The sequence below is a fragment of the Lissotriton vulgaris genome, chromosome 7, assembly GCF_964263255.1.
Source record: "Lissotriton vulgaris chromosome 7, aLisVul1.2, whole genome shotgun sequence".
Taxonomy (NCBI): domain Eukaryota; kingdom Metazoa; phylum Chordata; class Amphibia; order Caudata; family Salamandridae; genus Lissotriton; species Lissotriton vulgaris.
In genome coordinates this window covers 464,798,331-464,823,769 of record NC_141695.1, presented here as the reverse complement: position 1 = coordinate 464,823,769, position 25,439 = coordinate 464,798,331, and the positions used below count along the sequence as shown (strand labels likewise).

General features: G+C 45.4%; 1 protein-coding gene across 2 annotated transcripts in view; it reads left to right on the top strand.

The window, feature by feature from the left end:
- The window catches only part of TRIM28 (tripartite motif containing 28), a 538,764-nt gene that overhangs the window by 18,217 nt on the left and 495,108 nt on the right, over positions 1-25,439 (top strand). For both annotated transcript variants that reach the window (XM_086930506.1, XM_086930507.1), the window contains exons 2-3: positions 19,454-19,572; positions 22,336-22,468. In XM_086930506.1, coding sequence (XP_086786632.1) covers positions 19,454-19,572; positions 22,336-22,468 — 252 coding nt within the window. The remainder of the gene's footprint in view (positions 1-19,453; positions 19,573-22,335; positions 22,469-25,439) is intronic.

The window sequence follows — 25,439 nt, the reverse complement described above, 5'->3', positions numbered from 1 at the left end:
CACCGTCTCACAAATCCACTGAAAGAGAGACTTAATGATACAGTGATGTATGCAGTCACAGGTTTGACTGAAAGAGTTATACACTGTGTTAGAGATATTAAGGGAGGTATGCATGCTGTGATAGTCTTTTAGATAGTAATGTGTTGGCTATAATCTATTTTATAATTATAAGTTTTGTATGTGGTGTGGCTATTTAATTCCAGGTTTTGCTTTGCGGTTTCACAACATATTTGCGGTGATCACAGCTTCCGATATCGCGGGGACCATCCTCGGGAAAACGCTAAATCAGTTTTAAAGATGGTTTTTATACAAACTCTCAACAAAAATATGACTTTAAACAGTGCAGTAAGAAACCAAAAAAGTCTAAAATACTGTAAAATGTATGCACATATGTGTTTACACCTCTTAAAAAAGGCGCAATTGTCGCGGTTACCTAAGTCGCTGCGAACAAGGAAAATACATTTAGGTGAATGTTCACAATGGGTAAAGTTAGATCAATATCTTACTAAACAGCTAGACTCAAACTATATATATATATACGTTATGACTTACGGATTGATTATGAAGTATATCCCTGTAATGGATAGAACACCTTTCCAAAATGGAGCAGATAGTGGTATACAGGGGTGAAGTCCTATGTCAGTGTCAATGCCTGTTAACAATTATACTTAACTTGCTGTTTGTAAGTCACGAGTGACACACTGACGAAGGCTTACGCCGAAACGCGTCTGTGCTTTTTGTTTCCTGATTAAATTCACCGTGATACCTCTCAGTCTACGAGTGCTGCCTCTTTCTTGAAAGCTAAGAAGCGTTTCGAGCGCTATATATATATAATCTCCTACTGGCGGTTGCCAGTAGGTAGTTATAGTTGGGATTATTTTCAATACAAAATCTCAACATTCTATAGTGAATAACTTTGGCGCCGGTTGAGGAATCTGCCTGAAAATATCCTCAAATTTGCCTCGCGACGCCCTGGTAATAAAGTATATACCTATCTCCTACTTGCGGTCGACAGTAGGTAGTTATAGTTGACCCAAAGTTTCCATAGAAAAGGTGGTTTTGTTTTGCCAATTACTTTGGCGCTGCCTGATGAATCTTTACGAAATGTTAAAAAAGAGCCTTTTTTTTAGGTCTTGCACCTGGTGACGCAGCGCGAAGATCTGTCACCAGCGAGACTTATTGTCAGCGACTTGGCTTTCACGGGAGACAGGAGATGGGCACGCACAGGCTGGACTGGAAATGTGAACGCGCGCGTTCACCACGTACAGTCACACGCTGTGCCCATCTCCTGTCTCCATTGCAATTCTCCTGCAGTTACTTCACTTTCCCTCCCCCCTCCGGCATTGGCTCCACTGCCCGTCAACGAAGTGCTCCTTTCCACACCAGCACAATTGCATTTTACTCGCGCACCAGCACAATTGCATTTTACTCGCGCACCACCACAATTGTGGCAGCAGCGGCCGGACCAGCCCCCTAATAAGCCCGCTGGCCCCCACTACCTACCTGTACCTCCTCTTGGAAGAGGCCACCTGGCACCTGCCAGCCAGCTTCCCCCGCATCCACAAGCGGAATGTGTAGTGCGAGACCAGCCTGGAGCCTGTGGTGCCCATCCGCCATTTCCCCATGGCCAGCCTCTAGTGTCGGGTGGAGCACAGAGGCGCTCTATAACGAGGCTCATCCATGTGGGTTTCACAACACACAAACGTAGGCACTCGCTATCTCCGGCTGGTTCCTCCTACCTCCGCTCCTCCTTCGGCAGAAGGAGGAACCGAGGGCTGTTATTTTTTTTAAAATTTTTTTTTACTATAGAGAATGCGATCGCATTCAGTGCAGCTTGTTTTTTTTTACATGCTCACCGTTGGCATTCTCGAGGATACGATGCTGACAGCTCCCATGCACGCGGCCATTACTGCACACTTCCGATCCTGTCCTCGCTCCTGGAATCACTCAATGTAGAAGCTGAGCTTGAAGGCGTGTGATGGTGGAGCAAAAACTGTTGGAAAACACTGAAGAATATGAGCCTTAGCTGTTTGTAGAGAGGCTAGGTTCCTCTTTGCCTGCATTAAGAACTGGAAAGTTATAGAAAGACCTGGAATCAACCTGCAGTCACTGGCCTCAGCTGTTGACAATAGACCGGCAGTCGCATACCCCGGAGGAAAGCTGGCGTCATGGGCTGAATTCGGGGGAGAAGATGCAACTCCTCCGAAAGTAAAGGGGAGCGCGTACTGCAGAAAGACGGTGAGGCAAGCTGAAATTATGGCGGGTTGCTTAAGAATCTTGCATGTTGAGCTTTGAGAACATGATTATAGAATCACCCCTATAGGGACCAGACATAGCAAAACAGTGGGATTTTGACGGCAGCATCTACAAGCTAAGACTACAAATTGGTCCAGAGAATGGTGAATTTATTAAGAGGCCGGGAATAAAGTTGTTGACCCTCAAAGTATGCGAAACCAGCTCAAAATTGCCAGTACTAAAGCTGCAATGCAGAGTCCATCTACTCCAGACCCAAAAATGAAACGCAAAGCACAATGTAATACACCACAGAGAATGGAGCTTAAGGCTAATGCCCTTTTAGAGTTAGAAAAAAAAGTGGCTGGCACCAGTGTAATAAAACAAGCATTTGCAATGCAATATGTCTCGCATTTACGCGAGTTTGACCTATTGGCATTGTAAATGACAGAGGCTTTTATTTATGTTTCAAAAACCAAAACATAAATAAAAGGCCATGTCATTTACAATAAAAATAGCTCAAACTCTGCAAATGCGAGTCCTATTGCATTGCAAGTGCTTATGGTTCAGCTGTTGTGATGAATGTTTCAGGGTGATCCGTCCGGGGCTGAAAAAAAGGGGGATGTCCCAAAACGTGTATTTCCTATGTGAAGTCTATGGGGATTTTTAACTTTTTAAACACTACTACAGCCCAAACTGAGCGGAATTAAACAAAATTTGGCAGAAAGCTAGATGTTGGTCCAGGAAGCGTGTTTTTTGTGATATAGTGTAAACTGTTCAGAAGTTTCAGAGATAATTACGTCAAAAAAATATCTATCTGGTAGCTTAAAAATCTCTAGATCAGAGGTATTCAAACTTTTCCAGGTTGAGCCCCCCCAGCTGAATTCCCCCAGATATTGGGCCCCCCACCACCCAACCGAAACCTCGGGAATCCGGCACACCACATGATCGACCTGCAACGCGCACACCACGGGCCATATCCGGCAAAAAATGCTCAACACAACAAGAGTGCCTAGCAAACTGCAGGCCCGTGAGTGGGTGTGGCGAAACGACAGAGGCGTACCACACAGCTCAAAACACAATCCTCCAAGGCAAAGGAAGTCATCACAACCCTCCCCATCCATCATGTACACCTTGTCTTCCACCAACTCCCCCCACCATTCATTCCGACCCTCCATCTGTGCCCCATTCACATCCAAACCCCTTCAACCACTTGCAAACCCATCCAACATCCATCCATCCATCCATCATCTCACCCATCCATCCCTCCATCCACCCCCTCACCCATCCATCCATCATCCTTCACCCAATCCATCCCCTCACCAATCCATCCCCTCACCAATCCATCCCCTCACCAATCCATCCACTCACCAATCCATCCACTCTTCCACCCATCCATCCACTCTTCCACCCATCCATCCACTCTTCCACCCATCCATCCACTCTTCCACCCATCCATCCACTCTTCCACCCATCCATCCACCCACTCATCCATCCAACCACTCACCCCTTCACCCAAGCTATCCTCCCACTCATCCATCCAACCACTCACCCCTTCACCCAAGCTATCCTCCCACTCATCCATCCACTCCTCCATTCATCCATCCACTCCTCCATTCATCCATCCACTCTTCCACCCATCCATCCACTCTTCCACCCATCCATCCACTCTTCCACCCATCCATCCACTCTTCCACCCATCCATCCACTCTTCCACCCATCCATCCACTCTTCCACCCATCCATCCACTCTTCCACCCATCCATCCACTCTTCCACCCATCCATCCACTCTTCCACCCATCCATCCACTCTTCCACCCATCCATCCACCCACTCTTCCACCCATCCATCCACCCACTCTTCCACCCATCCATCCATCCACTCTTCCACCCATCCATCCACTCTTCCACCCATCCATCCACTCTTCCACCCATCCATCCACTCTTCCACCCATCCATCCACTCTTCCACCCATCCATCCACTCTTCCACCCATCCATCCACTCTTCCACCCATCCATCCACTCTTCCACCCATCCATCCACTCTTCCACCCATCCATCCACTCTTCCACCCATCCATCCACTCTTCCACCCATCCATCCACTCTTCCACCCATCCATCCACTCTTCCACCCATCCATCCACTCTTCCACCCATCCATCCACTCTTCCACCCATCCATCCACTCTTCCACCCATCCATCCACTCTTCCACCCATCCATCCACTCTTCCACCCATCCATCCACTCTTCCACCCATCCATCCACTCTTCCACCCATCCATCCACTCTTCCACCCATCCATCCACTCTTCCACCCATCCATCCACTCTTCCACCCATCCATCCACTCTTCCACCCATCCATCCACTCTTCCACCCATCCATCCACTCTTCCACCCATCCATCCACTCTTCCACCCATCCATCCACTCTTCCACCCATCCATCCACTCTTCCACCCATCCATCCACTCTTCCACCCATCCATCCACTCTTCCATCCACTCACTCACTCATCCATCCACTCACTCACTCACTCATCCATCCACTCACTCATCCATCCACTCACTCACTCACTCATCCATCCACTCACTCACTCACTCACTCACTCATCCATCCACTCACTCACTCACTCATCCATCCACTCACTCACTCATCCATCCACTCACTCACTCATCCGTCCACTCACTCATCCGTCCACTCACTCATCCGTCCACTCACTCATCCGTCCACTCACTCATCCGTCCACTCACTCATCCGTCCACTCACTCATCCGTCCACTCACTCATCCGTCCACTCACTCATCCGTCCACTCACTCATCCGTCCACTCACTCATCCGTCCACTCACTCATCCGTCCACTCACTCATCCGTCCACTCACTCATCCGTCCACTCACTCATCCGTCCACTCACTCATCCGTCCACTCACTCATCCGTCCACTCACTCATCCGTCCACTCACTCATCCGTCCACTCACTCATCCGTCCACTCACTCATCCGTCCACTCACTCATCCGTCCACTCACTCACTCATCCGTCCACTCACTCACTCATCCGTCCACTCACTCACTCATCCGTCCACTCACTCACTCATCCGTCCACTCACTCACTCATCCGTCCACTCACTCACTCATCCGTCCACTCACTCACTCATCCGTCCACTCACTCACTCATCCGTCCACTCACTCACTCATCCGTCCACTCACTCACTCATCCGTCCACTCACTCACTCATCCGTCCACTCACTCACCCGTCCACTCACTCACTCACCCGTCCACTCACTCACTCACCCGTCCACTCACTCACTCATCCGTCCACTCACTCACTCATCCGTCCACTCACTCACTCATCCGTCCACTCACTCACTCATCCGTCCACTCACTCACTCATCCGTCCACTCACTCACTCATCCGTCCACTCACTCACTCATCCGTCCACTCACTCACCCGTCCACTCACTCACCCGTCCACTCACTCACTCATCCGTCCACTCACTCACTCATCCGTCCACTCACTCACTCATCCGTCCACTCACTCACTCATCCGTCCACTCACTCACTCATCCGTCCACTCACTCACTCATCCATCCACTCACTCACTCATCCGTCCACTCACTCACTCATCCGTCCACTCACTCACTCACTCGTCCACTCACTCACTCACTCATCCGTCCACTCACTCACTCACTCACTCACCCGTCCACTCACTCACTCACTCACTCACTCATCCGTCCACTCACTCACTCACTCACTCATCCGTCCACTCACTCACTCACTCATCCGTCCACTCACTCACTCACTCATCCGTCCACTCACTCACTCATCCGTCCACTCACTCACTCATCCGTCCACTCACTCACTCATCCGTCCACTCACTCACTCATCCGTCCACTCACTCACTCATCCGTCCACTCACTCACTCATCCGTCCACTCACTCACTCATCCGTCCACTCACTCACTCATCCGTCCACTCACTCACTCATCCGTCCACTCACTCACTCATCCGTCCACTCACTCACTCACTCATCCATCCACTCACTCACTCATCCATCCACTCACTCACTCATCCATCCACTCACTCACTCATCCATCCACTCACTCACTCATCCATCCACTCACTCACTCATCCGTCCACTCACTCACTCACTCATCCGTCCACTCACTCACTCACTCATCCGTCCACTCACTCACTCACCCGTCCACTCACTCACTCACTCACTCATCCGTCCACTCACTCACTCACTCACTCATCCGTCCACTCACTCACTCACTCATCCGTCCACTCACTCACTCACTCATCCGTCCACTCACTCACTCATCCGTCCACTCACTCACTCATCCGTCCACTCACTCACCCGTCCACTCACTCACTCATCCGTCCACTCACTCACTCATCCGTCCACTCACTCACCCGTCCACTCACTCACTCACCCGTCCACTCACTCACTCATCCGTCCACTCACTCACCCGTCCACTCACTCATCCGTCCACTCACTCACTCATCCGTCCACTCACTCACTCATCCGTCCACTCACTCACCCGTCCACTCACTCACTCATCCGTCCACTCACTCACCCGTCCACTCACTCACTCACCCGTCCACTCACTCACTCACCCGTCCACTCACTCATCCATCCGTCCACTCACTCACTCACTCATCCGTCCACTCACTCACTCACTCATCCGTCCACTCACTCACTCATCCGTCCACTCACTCACTCATCCACTCACTCACTCATCCACTCACTCACCCGTCCACTCACTCATCCGTCCACTCACTCATCCGTCCACCCACTCAACCCCCCACCCACTCAACCCCCCACTCATCCCCCCACCCATCCATCCCTCCCGCTCTCCCCCCTCCCCCACTCATGCATGCACTCTCTGACCCATCCATCTCCATGCTCCTCTCCTCACCCATCCATGCACACACCTGCCCATCCACTCTGCCAATCATTCATCCATGTCCTCACTCATCCATCCATCCTCTCCCTCTCTCCATTCCCCCCTCACCCAGCCACCCATCCCTCCATCCACCCATCCACCGTTCACACATCCACCCACTCATCCATCCACTCATCCACTCATGAATCCATCCATTGACCTCTCACCCACCCCTTCACTCCTCCATCCATCTCCCGTCCATCCACCCTCCTCAATCACCCATCCCCACATCCACCCCTTCACTCATCCATCCATTCACCCCTTCACCCATCAATACATCAATCCATCCATCACCTCTCTCATCCATCCACCCACCGACTCGTCCACCATCCACCCCCCCATCGATCCATCCACCATTTCACTGATCCATCCATCCCTCCACCCATCCATCTACCCTTTCAACCATACTTCCACTTCCATCCCTCCACTCATGCATCCATCCTCTCTCCCACCATCCATCCACCCCTTCACCCATCCCCTCACTCACTCATCCATCCACCCCCCACCCACACGTCCACCATTCCACCCATCACTCCACCCATACATCCACCACTCCACCCATACATCTATTCACCCACATGGCAACATAATGGACGTCTGGTGGCCGGCTCCACCCGACATCCCTCACACATTTGATGATTCAAATTCGAATCTGCAGACCAACATCCTTGAACACAGACCCTTTGGTGTCCCACACAAAGATCCTCATGAGTTGATGACCGCAGACCAGAGCCCACCGTCCCGATTCATGGCCCAAACCTGGATTGCAACCTCTCCCTCCCTTCCCAAAATAACTGAAGGACTCCCGCCCCCCCCTCCCCTCTCACTCCCACCCCCCTTGAAAGGCTCGGGCCAGAGCCCACCCCGCCCGTGCCTCAAACCCTCTCCGGAAGCCTTCTCTCCCTTCTGGGAAGAGCTAACTCTCCCAGGAGGGGGCCAATTCACGGAGTCGACAGCTTCAGTGCAGTGGGAGGCAAGTGGTCTCCTCTGCTAAAGCTGAAAACGTCTGTTTGTTTGCTTTCGTTTTTAGCAGAGGAGACTCCTTGCCTGCACGGCAGCCGAAGCTGTCGACTCCATGAATTGGCACCCTCCTGGGAGAATCACCCAGACAAAGGAACGGGCACAAAGGGAAGATTGGAGTGGATTGCGTGCCCCCCCGGGATGGTGCTGCGCCCCCCAGTTTGAAGAACCCTGCTCTAGATCATAAGCAGTGCATTGCAGGGGCGAGAGTTATAATTCGCTCAGTTGACTAAAAATGCTGAATTTCTCTGGTTTTGTATGAGTGAAATGTCATCCTAAGTAGAACGTCCCTGTAACCTTTGGCTTTTTGCAATGAATGTCAAAGGCTTTTTAGGTCTCGACTATTTCTATCCCGCAGGGATAGATGGGCGAGAATTATATTAAGCACTTTAAAAACTCTACCAAACGTGCGGATCACGCACAGTTCATGTGAGGCAGGCACGTGCACGAGGCAAGCCACGTCTCACCACCATTTGTCTGTGCCTCATCAGACTTCAAAGCTGCCGCTTCCCCCCCCGCCCCCCACCCCCAATCACACTTCAAGGGCTGCCCCCGCCCGCCGCATCAGACTTAAAAGGAATGGCCTCCGTCACCCCGCCCCAGCAATGCCTAGAACTTGTTATCCTATGTGTACTAGTGATAACACAGGCAACCTCCGTTTTGGGTATAACATTTTGCAGGCGAACCCCGCTTTTGGGTGTAATGTGAGTGGCAAGCCCTTCTTTCGGAGTAGCGCGGCGACAACGCCAATTGCAATATCTCCAGCCACCGCCATCTTTAAACAGTAACTTGTTCATATTTTACTTAAGGGTGCCCGATACGTCAATAAAAGCCCGAAACTTGCTTTTATATTTACACTCTGAAACGTCACATTAAGCCCAAGCTTAGAGTAATTTATAATACAATTACATGCAAATACTTAGCCTCTATTAGACTCGTATATCCTCATCAAGCAACAAATACTTACGGGAATAAGTATTTCCCTTCACTTATATGTGGGTGTCCGATTCCAAAAGAAGTTTCAAAGGCGACTCACCATCGAGACTTTTATAACTGAATTGTGAACATCACACCTATTACTCATTAGCACCACTCGTGTGTTATTTTTTTTTCTCCTCCTACCCCTCTCTCTACGTCTCGCTCTCGCATCCACCCTCCAAGTCCACCACCACATCATCACTCAGCATCACTCAGCACCACAACAGCACTGTCCTTGCTTGCTACCAACAAGCATTGCCATAGCCAATAGGACTCACATTAGTAAAGTGTAAGCTATTGGCTTTGTGAATAACGATGCTATTAATTTATATATTTTCAGAGCCAACACATATTAAAAAAATTTGTCATTTACAATACCAATAGCTCAAACTTTTTTTACTTTATCAGCAACCAAGCCTAGATTAGTCCCTAATTCACCCTTGCCGATGCTACTCCGTCTCGTGTTGGTTCCCTTCCTCCCCACCTCCTCCGAGCCCACCTCCTCCGAGCTGTTTCTGCTTGTTTTACCACCCCCTGCCACACCACTGCACCCTCTGTTCTGCATTTAATTACCGCCAACATTCCTCCCTTGTCTTTCTGATTTCCGACCTCTGTAGATATTTCCTGTTTTAAAAACTCTTCCTCCCTCAAAAAATCCATTCTTAGAGCTTTGGAGAGTTTTCAGTGAGAAATGCAGCATTACTGCTACAAAAGGGTTACAGAAAAAGTGACACACAGTCTGTTTCGGTTTGCTACTGCACTACTTTTAAATCCGGGTCTTTATAACACTATTGTTGACCCTAAATGGGAAAATTCCATATTTATGTCCTTTTTGTATAGGCTTCAGCTGATGTACATGGAATTCTCTGGTGTTGCATTGCACCAGCAAATATTCCACTGTTTGTTTCACTGGCCATATAAAATTTAATGTCAAACTGAAATGCTACATTGGATCATGTGAAAACAGTTTTAAATATGGCCCGCTTTTTGTAATTCCTGCAAGTCTTGACAAAAGGAGGCTAGACCGTTTCCTTCAAACATATGCCTGAATATTGCTGTACACAAGTAAGACCAGGTCCTGAATAAAGACATCCATGCGCAGGAGTGTTACATAGAAAGTAAACAAGCATTTACAATGCAATAGGTCTTGCATTATTAAAGTTTGAGCTATTGGCATTGCTAAATAATGCAACACCAATAGCTTAAACTTTAATAATGCGAGACCTATTGCTTGGAAATGCTTGTTAAATTCTATTTCCTAACAATAACTTCCCTGAAACCTTTGGGTTTTGTATGTGTATATGTATGTGTATATAATATATATATATATATATATACAGGTTTCCCATCTCTGAAAGAACCTTATTCCAGAACTGTCAAGAAGGAAACTGACTCCAGTTTCCCGGTGCAAAATGCTGGTTTAATTACGTGCAAATGTCGCCATGACTCGTTTCGGGCTTTGCAGCCCTTGATCACATGACATGACACAAACTTTCCGTCCCATCTAAAGTGCTAGGGCAACAAACGACCATGAAGACAGACTATCGTACTGTCTTAAAGTTTCCCGCCAAGCAGCAAAATTCATGATACTTTAATGAAACAGATAAAACATAATTTAACATTGTCCATACATTTGCAATAATCAATAATATCTGTATAAATACATATTAATCCAAATTTATAATTGCAATGTCTGGTCTAACATTGAACGCAACAGGAATTGGTAAAAGGACAACTTAAAAACACCATGTATATAAAACCCAAATTTCGAATACATTGCACAACTTGGAAAGTTGGAGACACCTTGTCAATCTGTGTTTCCAGGTTTGCACCGAGTGTCTGAATGGCCGCCATGACAGGCCAGCGACGTTTCTTTCTGCGCCGTTTGGTCTCCGGTGGCCCCCTCCCCTGCTGCGTCCCCATCTGTACTGTGTACTTGTCGAGCTTATTGGACTGCAATGCTGTCCCTTGTTTAGAAAAACCACAGTTGATGGACAGAATGTAGAACAATGTCATACATTCACCCCAGTACAGAGATCTCGGCCTAAATCCATCGTTTTTTTGCACTCCACACCACCCCAGTTCAGACATGGCCATATGCAAATCAGTCTGACCCTGTGCCTCATGGGAACAGTCCAGCCCGAACTGCCAAGCCATGCCTTCCCTGGACCGGAAACAAGCTTCCGAGGACCGGTTTCTGGCATTTCAGCCGTCTTCAGCCCGGCTTGCTTGAATCCAGTGGTGTGGAGAGCATGGGACTCACGTCTGAGCATACCCATCCCACTCGGGGTGACGAATACAAAAACCACAGTTGATGGACAGAATGCAGAACAATGTCATACATTCACACCAGTACAGAGATCTGGGCCTAAATCCATTGTTTTTTTGCACTCCACACCACCCCAGTTCAGACATGGCCGTATGCAAATCAGTCTGACCCTGTGCCTCATGGGAACAGTCCAGCCCGAACCGCCGATCCATGCCTTCCCTGGACGGGAAACAAGCTTCGGAGGACCGGTTTCTGGCATTTCAGCAGTCTTCAGCCCGGCTTGCTTGAATCCAGTGGTGTGTAGAGCATTGGACTCGCGTCTGAGCATACCCATCCCACTCTGGGTGACGAATACAAAAACCACAGTTGATGGACAGAATGCAGAACAAGGTCATACATTCATCCCAGATCTCATGGCGGCTGGCCACCTTTCACAAGGGAATCGCACTGCAAAGGCTTCTGTAGTCCGACCCAGCACCAGGGCGTCAAGCCTATCTCCTCGTGGCACTGCGAAAAGGACTCTGCAGGCTCCCGCATCCCACTTCTGGGCCCAGAGGCGATGTATCTCCACCTAGTCCTAGCACTGTGTCCTGGCGTGTTCTTTCCCAGCGCCCCCAGCACTAGCGCAAACAGTAGGGTGACCATGGCAGTCTGTAGAGCTTGCACTCAATTAGGCTCTGTCCTCTGTAGGACTCCAAGCCGGGCCTCCAGTCCGCGCCCCAGCCGCCAGCCAGTACTCGTTAACACTGCAAATGAGAATTTATTTATTGTGACTATCTGCGCGTTGCTTCAGCGACGCGTGCGCTTTTCCTTAATTCAGTATCACACTCGTTTTGGGAAGATTTGTTCTTTCATCTTTAAATTTATTTTCTCATACTAATTATTTTTATTGTTTTGGTCACTCAATATTCTTTAATGTTTGTATTGGTGTTTATTACCACATTTAAAGGTGGTGCTTTTAGCAGAGAGAGGGTTCTTTGTACTGTTTATTTTACTATGGCTAATTTACATTTACAGCAAATCACTCAACCCTCTCCTTTTTTGAGTAAACCTGGGAGCCCCGAAATAATTTCGAAAGAATGGTTTGCTTTGTTTGAAAACAATCTTATTGCTATAGATGCTATGGATTTTTCCTCTGAACGCAAATTTGCAATCCTTTTTGGGTGTCTTGGTCAAGTAGCTCAACGTATTTTTAAAAGTATTCCTCCAAATCCTCCTCCTGCTCAAAGTGGTGACCGTCATTGGAATGTATATGTTGAAGCGGTGGCTCGTTTAAAAAAACAGTTTGCTGAAGAGCCGAATATTATGTTAGAAAGACATAATTTTTATGCTAGGAAACACAGAGGGTGAAATGTCGAAGAATACATTTCTGCACTTAAAGTTTTGGCAACCACATGTGATTTTTGTACTCTTTGCGATAACTATATCAGGGACCAGTTCGTTTTCAACTGTTCTTCACGGAAGATTAAAGAGAGGATTCTTGGTTGCAAAAATCCATCTCTGAATGAAGTAATCGACCTTTCTTTAAGCATTGAACGTTCTGCAATTACAAGCAGAGTAATGGCCGACGCTTCAAAAGGTGGTCAATTCAGTAAATATTACTGATTCATGCCAAGACAGTTCTGTGAATGTTAAAAACAAAAATGTAAAATTTGTTCAGAAGAAACAATCTAATTTTTGTTACAGATGTGGATCAAAAAACCATTTTGGGAACTTTCAAGGGTGTCCTGCTATTAACAGACGTGTCATTTGCAAAAAGATGGGCCATTTTCAAGGTGTTTGTAGAAATTTGTAGAAAACATCTACAGTTAACTATGTAGAATCTGATATTGATGATTGTGCCAACTCTTTTAGTAATATTGTTGTCACATTAGATGATAATGGTCAAGTTAGTGACATAAAAGGTCCTTTAGGCTCTGCTATAATTGATGGCATTCTTTTACAGGTGATGGCGGACTCTGGTTCTCCTTTCACTATTTTGAGAGATTCTACCTTCTATGATTTATGGAAAAGAAAGGTTGAATTGTTGCGTTCAGATGTAAACCCGAAAGCCTTTGGGGAAAAGGACATCAACATGATTGGGTATTTTGAGGGTTTAGTACAATGTTTAGGTAGAGAAACTGTTACCAAAATGTATGTTGCTGAGAAAGGCAAAAATATAGTTGGCTGGAAGGATCTTGCCCGCATGGGTTTATATTTGGTTCCTGGGGATGATAATCCAGTTAAGGTTGGGGATCTTCCTGTGTCAAGTGTGGAGTGCATGTCTGATGATCAATCTTTTAATGCAAAACAGATTATGGAGGAGTTTAAACCTGTGTTCAGTAACAAAGTTGGCAGTGTAGAGGGTTTTGAGCATAGGATAAGATTGGTTCCTGGAGCTCAACCTGTAGCTCATGAGGTTCAATCTGTCCCTTTGAGTGTTCGTGCAGAATTAGAAAGTTCTTTAAAAGAATTGTGTGAGCAAGGAATCATTCAGCCAGTTGATTCTTCACAGTGGGTGGCTCCGATCGTGGTCGCTCGCAAAAAGACAGGCGAAATTAGGCTCTGTGCGGATTTACGCGGTTTAAACAAAAATATTATTGTCGATTGCACGCGGTTTAAACAAAAATATTATTGTCGATTGCCACCCTCTACCAAAGATCCATGAGCTACTTGCTAATCTTGGTGGGGCTAGGTGGTTCTCATTGATCGACTTAGTCGGCTTATCAGGTCGCATTATCAAGAGTCTTCCTTTTGGTCTAGCTTCGGCTGGGAGTGTCTTCCAGAAGCTTATGGATTCACTTTTCAGTGAGGTGGTTGGAGTTCAGGCTTACCTGTATGACATTTTGATTTATGCTAAGTCTTTAGAAGAGCATAATACAATTTTGAGACGTGTTCTCACCATTTTGATGTCTAAAAAGATGACTGTACGCGGTGACAAGTGTAAATTTGCTGTTAAAGAGCTAGATTATTTGGGCCATACCGTATCCTGTGAGGGGATTAAACCAAAGTTCTCGGTGATTAGAGCCATAGAGGATGCCAAACCTCCATCTGACAAAGATTCTCTCAGATCTTTTCTCGGTCTGGCAGAGTACTATGCTAGATTCGTTCCTGCTTATTCTCAATTAGTTGAACCCCTTTGCGGCTTGTTGAGGAAAGGCTGCAGCTTTGCTTGGTCTCCTGAATTAGATAAAGTTTATAGTGATGTTAAAAATTTTATTGTATCTGCTAAAGCTCTTCACGCTTTCAGGGATGATTGTCTTTCTGTCATAACAGTTGATGCAAGTATCACTGGTTTGGGTGCAGTGTTAACTCCGAAAGTAGGGGGCAACGAACAGACAGTGGCTTTTGCTTTGCGTTCGCTTAAGACGTTCGAGACTAGATATAGCACCATTGTAAGGGAAGCGTTAGCTTGTGTATGGGCAGTTCAGAAATTTAGAACATATATTTGGGGTCGGAAATTTGAGCTAGTTACCGACCATAAGCCTCTTATCTATATTTTAATAAGGTCAATTCTTCATGTATGTCGGCTATATGGATGAGGTTGGCTTCTAAGTTGCAGGAGTTCCATTTTGAGGTCAAACACATTAGTGGTGGTAAAAAGTTTAGGGCCGACTGCCTTTCAAGACTTTCCATGGTTAAGGATGATGATGAGGATATCTCTGCTGAAGATATTGAATGTGTCACCATGGTGGATGCTGTTAGTGAGTTAACCCCTGTTTTATCTGAGAATGATTGGAAGTTTGCATATGAGGGTGATCCAGTGCTTCAAAAAGGTTATCCACTATTCGACTCTTAGATGGCCGGAGCCTAGGTGTCTTGAGGGGGAATTGCGTAGGTTTTCGCAGGTTTCTGATGAGCTCTTGGTTGAGAATAATATTGTTCGCAGAGGTGACAAATTTATTCCTCCATTCAAATTACGGCCTTTGATCATAGGTGAAGCTCACAAAGGTCATTTAGGGATTACCAAAACCATTGAGGATTAAGGAACACTACTGGTGGCCCTCTTTGGATGTACAGGTCAAGAAATTAATTGAATCTTGTCCAGAATGCCTGGTCTCTGATAAACATTGGCATACAATGAAAGTCCCTTTATCTCCAACTGAATTTCCACATGTAGCGTGGGAAAAAGTCGGTGTCGATTTTTCAGGTCCTTATTCTGTTTTAGACCAGGAGTGTAAATATGTTTTTTTTTATTGGTCAATTGTTATTCCAAGTGGATGTATCATGAATTTGTTAAAACGCCCGATTCCGACTCTATTTCATTTTGAAAAAAGAATTTTTGATGTAGAGGGTGCCCCTAAGATGCTCGTTAGCGACGATGGCACTCATTTTGTTTCTGATAAGATGAGGAAGTTTCTTAGTGATCTGGACATTAAACAACTTAAAGTTACTTTATATTCCCCTTCTTCTAATGGTTTAGTAGAAAGAGGGAATAAAGTGATTAAGGAGGGCATTCAAACGGCGTTGTCTTGTGGAATGAATGTGATTAATTTCATTAGAGAGAAGGTATGGCATTACAACACTTTTACACACTGTACTACAGGAGTCTCTCCTTTTACTTTGTTCAGGAACAGAGGTTCTCATTCTACGGTAATTTGTTTCCTTCCTGGCTTCAGAATTTATCCGGGGACAAGGAAATTGATCTGGGCGCTATTCGCAAAAGAGTGGATGCCAAACAAATACATATGAGAGAGTTTTGATCCAAAGTGTAATGCTACTCCTGTTGATATTTCCATAGATGACTGGGTTTTGATCAAAAAGCCTGTCAATGTTAAAAAAGGAGAGTCTAAGTTCTTTCAACCCTTAAGGGTTCTTAAAGTTAGTAAGGGTGCTGCTTTCATCGATGGTAAGGGTTGGTGGAACAAACGTCATCTTGTAAAAGTTTCTCATCATCAAGCGAACATCATTAGGAACAAGAGGAATGAACCTGTTGAGGATCTTGATTGGAGCCATTGGTTAAATACTCCTGTTAATGTGAACGGAAGTATTGATGCACATGTTCAACCTGCCAATATTTGTGTTAATTCTCCCAATGGTTCCTCTTCAGGTTGTTTCTTCTCATGGCAGAACCATCAGAGCACCTAGGAAGTTCGATGATTTTGTCAGATATTGAAGTTTGATGGTTCTTTCTGATGTAAATTTTGTTTTTAATCTTTTTTTTTTCTATTTATTGTTATAAGGGGGAAGGTGGTGTAGTGGTTGCTTAATTACTCGCGCGGTGTGTCGCACGATGTGCACGCATTCAACATGTTATCTTTTGATTATGCATCCACGCGCAATGTGTCCGCTCGGTGGTTGCCTTAAACATGTGGTCAGTCACCGTTGAGGTTTGCCTCTGGATAGAAGCATCGGGTGGAGTTTACTATTCTATGGAAATAAACCTAACTTAAACTTCTCTACGTTTACCTGTGGATTCTTCAACGTAACTCTCTCTCTCTCTGTCTCTCTGTCTGTCTCTCTCTGTCTGTCTCTCTCTGTCTGTCTCTCTGTCTCTCTCTCTGTCTCTCTCTCTCTCTCTCCCCCCCCCCCCCCCCCCCTTATTATCATTACACATATCCTTTCCTCTATAAGCGCATAAAAGTACTGGATAGTTACTCCATGAAAGAAGGACACTATCTAAAAGGATAAATGAGAGCAGCCCAAGGTTGTTAAGACACTCATGTGTTCTTGATTTAAATGACAAAGTGTTCCTTATTTGGGCCTCAGAAATCCATGCTTCGCCAGACCCCTTAATAAAAACCTATCTTTTCTGTTAATATACAACTACCCACTGTAACTGTACGAACACTTTCTACCTGTACACATGCTTGCAGCTAGCGCCGGGACGCCCCTTGGCTGGGGCAGCCGTGCGCGTTACAAGTCTATAACTTTTAACATAACATTTGTCGCACCAGCAGGCATAGTTTAACAACCAATACTACCCCCAGCTGAATTGCATAGACCTTCGTAAATTACAGCAGTTTGTGTCATTATGGGTATCAAGCACTACCTCAAAGTAATGCTGAAGGTCACTTTCACTGTATATTTATACACCGTCTTAGGTTCTTGTACTAGAATTTTAGGAAGTGTCCTAGTGCTCGAAAATAGAGCTATTAAGATAGATGCAACAGAGTGAAAGGAATAAGGTGGGACGCGAATATTGCAGGAGCGAGAAAAGTTGTGTTTAAGGGAGGCCAAGCGGTGAATAATGGGAATGAAAGAGAGATTAATGTGATGTTGAAAGTTGGAGAGATGCACAGGGAATAGGTGAATAGAGGTGAAGAAGAAAGGAAAAACAATTGTGTACGGGAATAAAATTCTACTGCGTAAAATAGAGAAACAATTTATATTCCCCCGCTCTTCACAAAATAAGAAAGGTACTTGTCCAGTTAAACTCTGGTGGCGTAGCTATAGTTTACTGGTACTCAAATACTATAATTAGTCATTGCGGTCTTTTCCTGTGATAGTGTCTATCCAGTTTTCTTTTTTAAAACTTGGTCAGCCATTGCCAATGTGATTTTTATCCTGTTATCTAGGACATCTTAAAAAAATAGAGAGCAGTGTGTGCGGCATGCTGCAGTTTTATTTTATTACCTTCAGGCAAAGTTCAAAGTATCATGCATTTCCCTCCCTGCCAAATAGTTAATTTTATGTACATGGCAGAATACAATTGACTGGTTTTCCCTAAAACTTTTTTGAAAGGTACTTATATTGAATGTTGTTGTTAAACACCAGTACAATATGAAACCATGGACAAATGCTCCCTTCGACCCCCCCCCCCCCCCCCCCCCCCCCCCCCCGGAGAGTAAACCTGTACAGTGCCAGAGTCTGACCAGTTCAGTCTGAAAACACAAAAGTTCGTTCAGCCTGCTCAGCCATTGCCAAAACGTTCCCAGGGCTTAACTACCTTCCCCGCCCCCAAATCACTCCCGATCATGCATCATCTTCTGAATCTCATTGAAACCATATCTTCCAAAACTTCTGGCGCCAGCCCCTCACCCGGTAAGTAGACTACACTGCCCACCTGAACCACTCCATGTAGGATCCCAGGCCTGCACCGTTGCCGGCAATGAACCACCCCAGTGCTGTACAAACATCCTTCTTGGCCAGCGCTACATTATAAACAGAAGCATGTACCTATCAAGCCTAAACTTCCCCCAGATGCCCACACAAACCAATCGGAGAGTGAGCACCAGGGTCCTCTCCAGGACGGCTGCCAGTCTGCCCTTAACCCTCTCCCAAAACGGCCGCACCCCAAGAGCATGTGTACCATGCTGACTGCAGCCCTTCAAGCAGTGGTCTAAATCGCACCTCCCATTCCCCTGGAGCAGTGTATGCGTGTAGTAGATACTGTGCAGCAGCTTTAACTGAATGAGCCGGAACCCTACTCAAACGATCACTGCCCCATGGTATTTGCATGCTGACCCCCCACTCCCCATTCTCCAAGTGCTCCCAAATCCCCCTCCCAGCGATCGTGCAACCGCTGTAGTGAGGCCCGCATGTTACACAGCAGTGTGGAATACCGCTGTAAGACAGCAGGCTGACACACTATAGCCGCTACCAATACCCTAAACTTCGAGGGGCTCTCGCCCTCCATGTCCTGTGGATGGGGAATCTTCCTCCGCAGGATCGCCCTAATCTTCAAATAATGCAGAAATGCCCTCATCAGCCCCCCCACCCCCCAGAAACCCTGCCCCAACTTGCACGCTGCCAAGTTTTACACCACCATGGCAGTTGGGTCTGGGAGTGTCAACACCCTCCTCACCCCATACATCCACTGCACTAAGTCGTAAGATGGGTTAAGGTACATTATTGGCAAAGATTTTTCAGTGGCCTCTTGTAGGGGGACTGCAAACTTACCATTACGTTTGAGTGCTCCTCAGTTAATGATGAGTAGATCACAATAGGTTGAGGTTAAGTAGACCTTGATGTTGGTCTTGTAGCATAGATTCAACTATGGGTGATTTATGCTGTTGATGACTGATACTGGAAGGTGGATAGTCAAGTTTAAAACATGTGGCAAAAAAATCGCAGATTGATGTCTACTCTTCTTTCTGTTACAGCTGTTACTCTCTGCCCAGTGTGCAAACATCAGTGTTTACAGAAGGACATAGTGGAAAATTATTTCTTAAAGGAGACCACTTCGGTAACTGGGAGTGACCACCAAAAAGAAGTGACTCAGGTGGGTTTATGGCTCTTGAGCGTTTTGAGATCTATTTGGAGCGACATGCCTCCACTTTAAGTGGGTGAGTAAATAGTTTAGAGGGGTGAACAAACCTTCTAATACCCAATTTATCAGGCCTTCCGATTTGCATACCAGTTCATTTTTGGCACCAACCTAGTCATATATGGATATTCTTCCAATTTGTGTGCCATATTTTGTGGTCGGTTAGTGTTTATACGAAGGTGGCCAGTTTTTTTTTTTAATCGCGACACCCCCATCATCTCAATGTCCAATGCCAGTACTCTTCTAAACAACCTCAACAATTTGTTGGAAAGCTATGTAAAGGTTCACATCACAATTACAACACAGAAGGGCAAACCAAGACCTCCACCACCTTGGTATTCTTAAGATCTTTTTACCAATAAATAATCCATTCGCAGAAATGAAAGAAAATGGAGAAAAAAATTGAACTCCTGAGGACCTCTTGATACTGAAGGCCCTCGCGCAACACACAGGCAGCTCGTTACATCCGCCAAAATAAAGTACAACCCCGTCAGTGAAGTTACCAACAGAAGCAGAACATGTTCAAGACAATCAGCCAATGCTTCAACCTCCTGGTAGGCCCACCAATTCTTCACTTCACAGAAATTTCACTTCACAGAAATTTCTTTAGTGAAAAAGAAAATAAACTATCTGACAGCAGATCGATGATACCAAGCCTGCCTCTTCTCTAACACCTAACCATTCCTATAGAATCGTGCAGTTGTACGCTTTCTATGGCCTTATCAACCCCAGATCTGGCTGAGTAACGTAAGTGCCTTAAAGCTACTTCCTACGAATGAGATGTCTTACCATCATCCTTCATCAAAATCCTCTGGAGATGCTCTCTTACCCCTGCTTACTATTTGTCAATGCATCTCTCACTAGAGGTATATTCTCAGACGCTCAAGACTGGCCAGATTCTCCCACTCCTAAAGAAACCCTGTTGAGTTTGCCAGCTACCAGCCCATCATTAATCTACCATTCATTGTCATGATAACTTGAAAAGCAGTCTGTGTTCAACTCTAAGATCACTTCAATGCTAACCATCTCCTGCAAGACTGCCAGTCTGGCTTCAGATAACGCTGCAGTACATAGACTGCCACCTTGCACACCGTAGGTGATGTCCTCTTGACCGCAGATGAAGATGACCCCTGCCTCCCGAATATTACTTGACCTCTTAGCTGCCTTCTACATGGTTGAACATCCAACTCTCAAATGCACCTTTGAGTTGCAAATAGGATTCACTGGCAGTCTCCTTCACTGGTTTTCATCTTAACTTTTCAGCCAGCTCTAGTTTATGCACATGGGCACCTCCCAGTCACAAAAGATCCCTATTGCATGTGGAGTTCCTCTGGGTTCCATACGATCGCCTGTAATCTTCAACCTTTACATAGAGCCGCTTGTTGCTCTACTAGCATCCAGTGCCCTAAATACCGCTTGCAGTATGAGACGTGGATGTTCAGCACCTACTTGAAGCCCAGCCTAACCAAGACAGAATTTCTATTTGCAAGAACAACAAGATACAGTACAAACCTGGCTCAATAAAATTAACTTTGTCTATCTAGCTCCAAATCTCGCTGAATGCCAAATTACTTGGATTCATCCTGGACACCAACCTCTCCTGTCAAGAAACACATTGCCAAAACAGACTCCATGGTACAAGCTCTCTTCTAAAGAAAGTGTTAGTTTCTTCCAGAAAGCAACTTCATAACTTCTGTTCAAACACCTGGTCACCTTAGGAGCATCCTGCATTTCGCAGCACTTCATCCAAAGCCTGAAGATATAGGATCACATTCTCCCCACCCTTATGGAACTCCTCTGGCTCCCCATGCCACACTGCAAAACTAACATCCCTACTTATCTTTCACATCTGCAGCCAGTGCACCATCTAAGTGCAAACTAAGAAGTCTCAAAAAGAAAAAAACAAGACAGCAGGTAATTTCTATCTATGAAACCAGATTCTAGAACAATATTCTTGTATACGACAGGACTGACTAAATGCTACTTCAATTTAGGAAGAGTTGAAGACATGCCTCTTTAAAGAACCCTACATCACAATGCAATAACAGTCAGCAACTCCATTTCCTCTCCTGTTACTCGCCGACTTCAAAACTTGCCTTTGACCACTTACAGCACTTTGCTGACTTTTGGCTAGAATTGTGCTAAAGAAATGCTACATAAATACATTTTTATGGAAGTATATTAAGATTATGAATCCCAAGAGAAAGAATAGTACTCAACAATGCTGTATCTGTATGCGTGACGCAAAGACCACCAGCCTCAGTCTTTCTCACATATTCCTTTCAGACTTCACAAGCATTTTTTTCAGGATTGACATTAATGAAGTGTCCCTGGGTGTAATATGTTGCCAATAAAATGTGTTACATTGGAATAATTTTTTATTTTGCTGTGACGGGACCAATGATTTCTGAAGTGATTGGTGATCTATCTTTCTTCAATTTTGAGTTTGATATTGGAGTCAAATTGGTAGTATATGATAATGAAACTTTAGATTTGTGTCAGAGCTATCTAGTGCTTGTTACCCTGTGTAAACCAGACTGAGAAAAGATATTAACATTTCTGTGAAGCCATGGAGAGTGTAACTAGGCTTCCCTACTCCCTAAACAATGGTGACAGTGTAAATATCGATTAGCCACATTTCCTTCCGCATCATTTACATGGATTACATACTACTATAGTATAATGTGCTTACATTGTTCTCTGCTGATATTTCTTCAGAGGTGTACAAGCTGTGAAGATAATGCTGTGGCTACCAGTTACTGTATTGAGTGTACTGAGTGGCTGTGCGGAACCTGTGTGGAAGCCCATCAACGAGTGAAGTTCACCAAGGATCACACAGTCCGGACGATAGGTAATCATTTTGAGACTTTTTTTCCACCAAGTACAACTCCCTCAAGTTTGAATGTTGTTAATTCACTTGCCCGATGTTAATCTGGCTAATCACAGCCAGGCTAAAAAAAAGTGAATACCATATTTGTACCAAAGATAATTATGTAGTAGCACTGGGAAGAGATTTTTTTTCTAATAGTCTAATGCAGGGGTCTCCAAACCGGTCCTGGAGGGCCGGATCCATGCCAGATTTTTAAAATTACTACATGTATCTCAATGGGATATCCCAAAAATCTGGCATGGATCCGGCCCTCCAGGACCGGTTTGGAGACCCCTGGTCTAATGCATCCTTGAGCATGTGACGGCAGTAGAAAGATGAACTGGTCCATCCATTAATTTGAATTGGTTGCATTGTGAATTAAATGTGCTTAATTAATGTTTTAGCTAGCTCAATCTTGCCGCTGCCGAATTTTCAAAGACTGTTTTAATAATACCACAACTTTCTGGTTAATGAAGTGTGGAGTAATTGTATATTAAACTATTTTTTTACACTTGGTTTCATCTCCCAGACAGCCTTATGATGTCTGGTAGTGAAACATCTTTTGTGGGCTATGCCAAGAGCGTACGTTGGCGTGTAGCGTGCCCACTGCTTTTGTTGGTTGGCTTTACTGACAAACTCATTTGCTTGTTTTTTGGGTGGCCTTCCTTACTTTCCTTGTGTCCCTCCCCTGGAGCATACCCTCATTGTAGTGAAAGGCTACTGAGAAGAGTACCATGCTATTTAATCATGATGGCTTCAGATTGACTGAGACTGTTCTGGTTCATGGAACTTATATTTCTCTTAGAAACCCTGCAAGAAGGGCTAACCTTGTCAACACATCTGTTGTCCTGATTCAAAGGCAGGCTTGTCCAAGCAGATCTAGCATCAATGAAATTGCACACCTGGCTCCAGAACATAATGTGTTTTGCAGTTTAAGCATTGTGGATGAGTGCAGAGTAATTCTTCCACAAGCCAGATCCGTGTCAACGAATACAACTTATAGTGCTAAATGGAAGTGATTCTGTGAATGATGTAGAAAGCACAATCCTCAACCAGTATCTGCATTGCCACAACACATTGTGCCATATCTATTGATTTTGGATCAGTAGGGACTTGCTTATGCATTGATCAAGGTTCATGTGGCTGCAATTCCTCGATTTTCAAATAACTATCACTATATACAAGCAGGTTAATATAAGCAATTATGAAAAGCCTCTTAAGAGCTTTTCCTGTAGTGAGAGGGCCACCAGTTCTGTAGGGGCTAAACACACTCCAATGCAAAGCTGTTAAAATCAATTCATAAGACAGGAATCACACATTTGTCATGGAAAATGTCCCTATTGTTTCCACAACATCTCCTTGGGGGGTCTTTTCTCCTAGATTTTACAATTAACGAACCTTTCAGTCAGTTCTGTAGAGACGCAGAATTAGCCTAAGGATAGGAAGTTGAATCTGGAGAGAGCCAAGCACTTTTAGAATATCTGATTGGCTTTTAATTGGAAATCCTTAACAAAGGCTTGCTTCAGTTTACATGGGATAGCTCACTGGGTGACAGCAGCAATAACCTGTAATGTAAAAGTTGGCATACCAAGGCAAAGTTACAGCACACTCGACTAGAAGCATCTCCCCATCTCCCACACTGTTCTCTGAAGTTCTGTTGATCGACATATGCAGTGCATTAACATGGTACAACAGATCTGGTTTTACACAGCACTAGCATTTGAAAGGGACAGTACAGAAAGAAGCAGCATGGTAGCAGGTAGTTTTGCCATAGCTATTTGTGTATTTCTCAGACCGATTCCTTAAGTGCAGCAAGTATGTCCAGACCAGGGTCGCATCCTCACTGTCCCTGAGACAAAGCTGAAGCCTATTGACGAGGCCCTAATAGGCAAAAACTGGTCTGGGGTTGATAGTGTTCCAGTTCATAGGAGATCTGGACTGGGAGTCTACTCTGGACTGTTATATTTGAGGAGGACAAAGACTGAATTGCATATGGCTCGGTCCTGTCTGAAGTGGCATTGTGAACAAAAACAATGGCCTGAGATGACCAAGATTAATTTAAGCATTCCATGCATCACTTTCTTACATTCCACATCTGTGCCATATTTTGTTTCCTACCATCTGCTGAGGCGTTTAGATTATACTGTTTGTTAATCTGATTCGAGCATCTAAGACAGATACGACACTGGAGATGAAAAGCTACTTGCCTGTAATAGAAGTTCCCAGTATTGTTTCCTTTCTTAGATTAACATGATAACCACCCTTCTCCCCACAAGAGTCTCACCTCAATATATAATTATTTACACTAGTCACGAAATCTGAGGGATGGTGACCTCTGCTTGGTGCAGTTTTCAGTCTGGCTGAACCCGATTGGCTGCAGATGTGTTTTTTTTTGTGTGTGTAGCTTTCTTAAGTTACTGTTTAAAAGCCCCAGGACTGTTAAGCAGTAGAAGTCCTGTGGGGCTCCCAGCTTGGCGGTGGAGAGGAGTCAAGCATGTGACTATAAAAAATACCAGTACTGGAGAACTACCATTACAGGCAAGTTACTTTTTCTTTTGTCAGGTCTGCAGCCCCACTGTCCTGTTTAAGAAACCTAGTGAACCCTGTACAGTGCCTCCATGGAAGGCAGGTTCCTGGACACAGTATGAGATAGTGCCTCTTTTGACCTGGTTAGCCCCCATGTTTTACTTAGTATTTGATGTGGTTTTGATTGTGGTGCATAGTGTCGCTTCCAACCAGGTCCCCTGTATCTGAAAGAGACTGTTAGTTATAGATTCCTTACCTCACAGTTACCCCCGTCCACCCTCCACCCTCCACCTCCTCACGTGGAGATTGAGCGGCGGCAGTAGTTGACAGCTTTTGACATTCCAACCGAAGTCTGTAATGTCATCTTGGCAGTCATGTGTCCCTCCCCCAAGTCTGTATACATCTATAGATGGAACAAGTTTGTGGC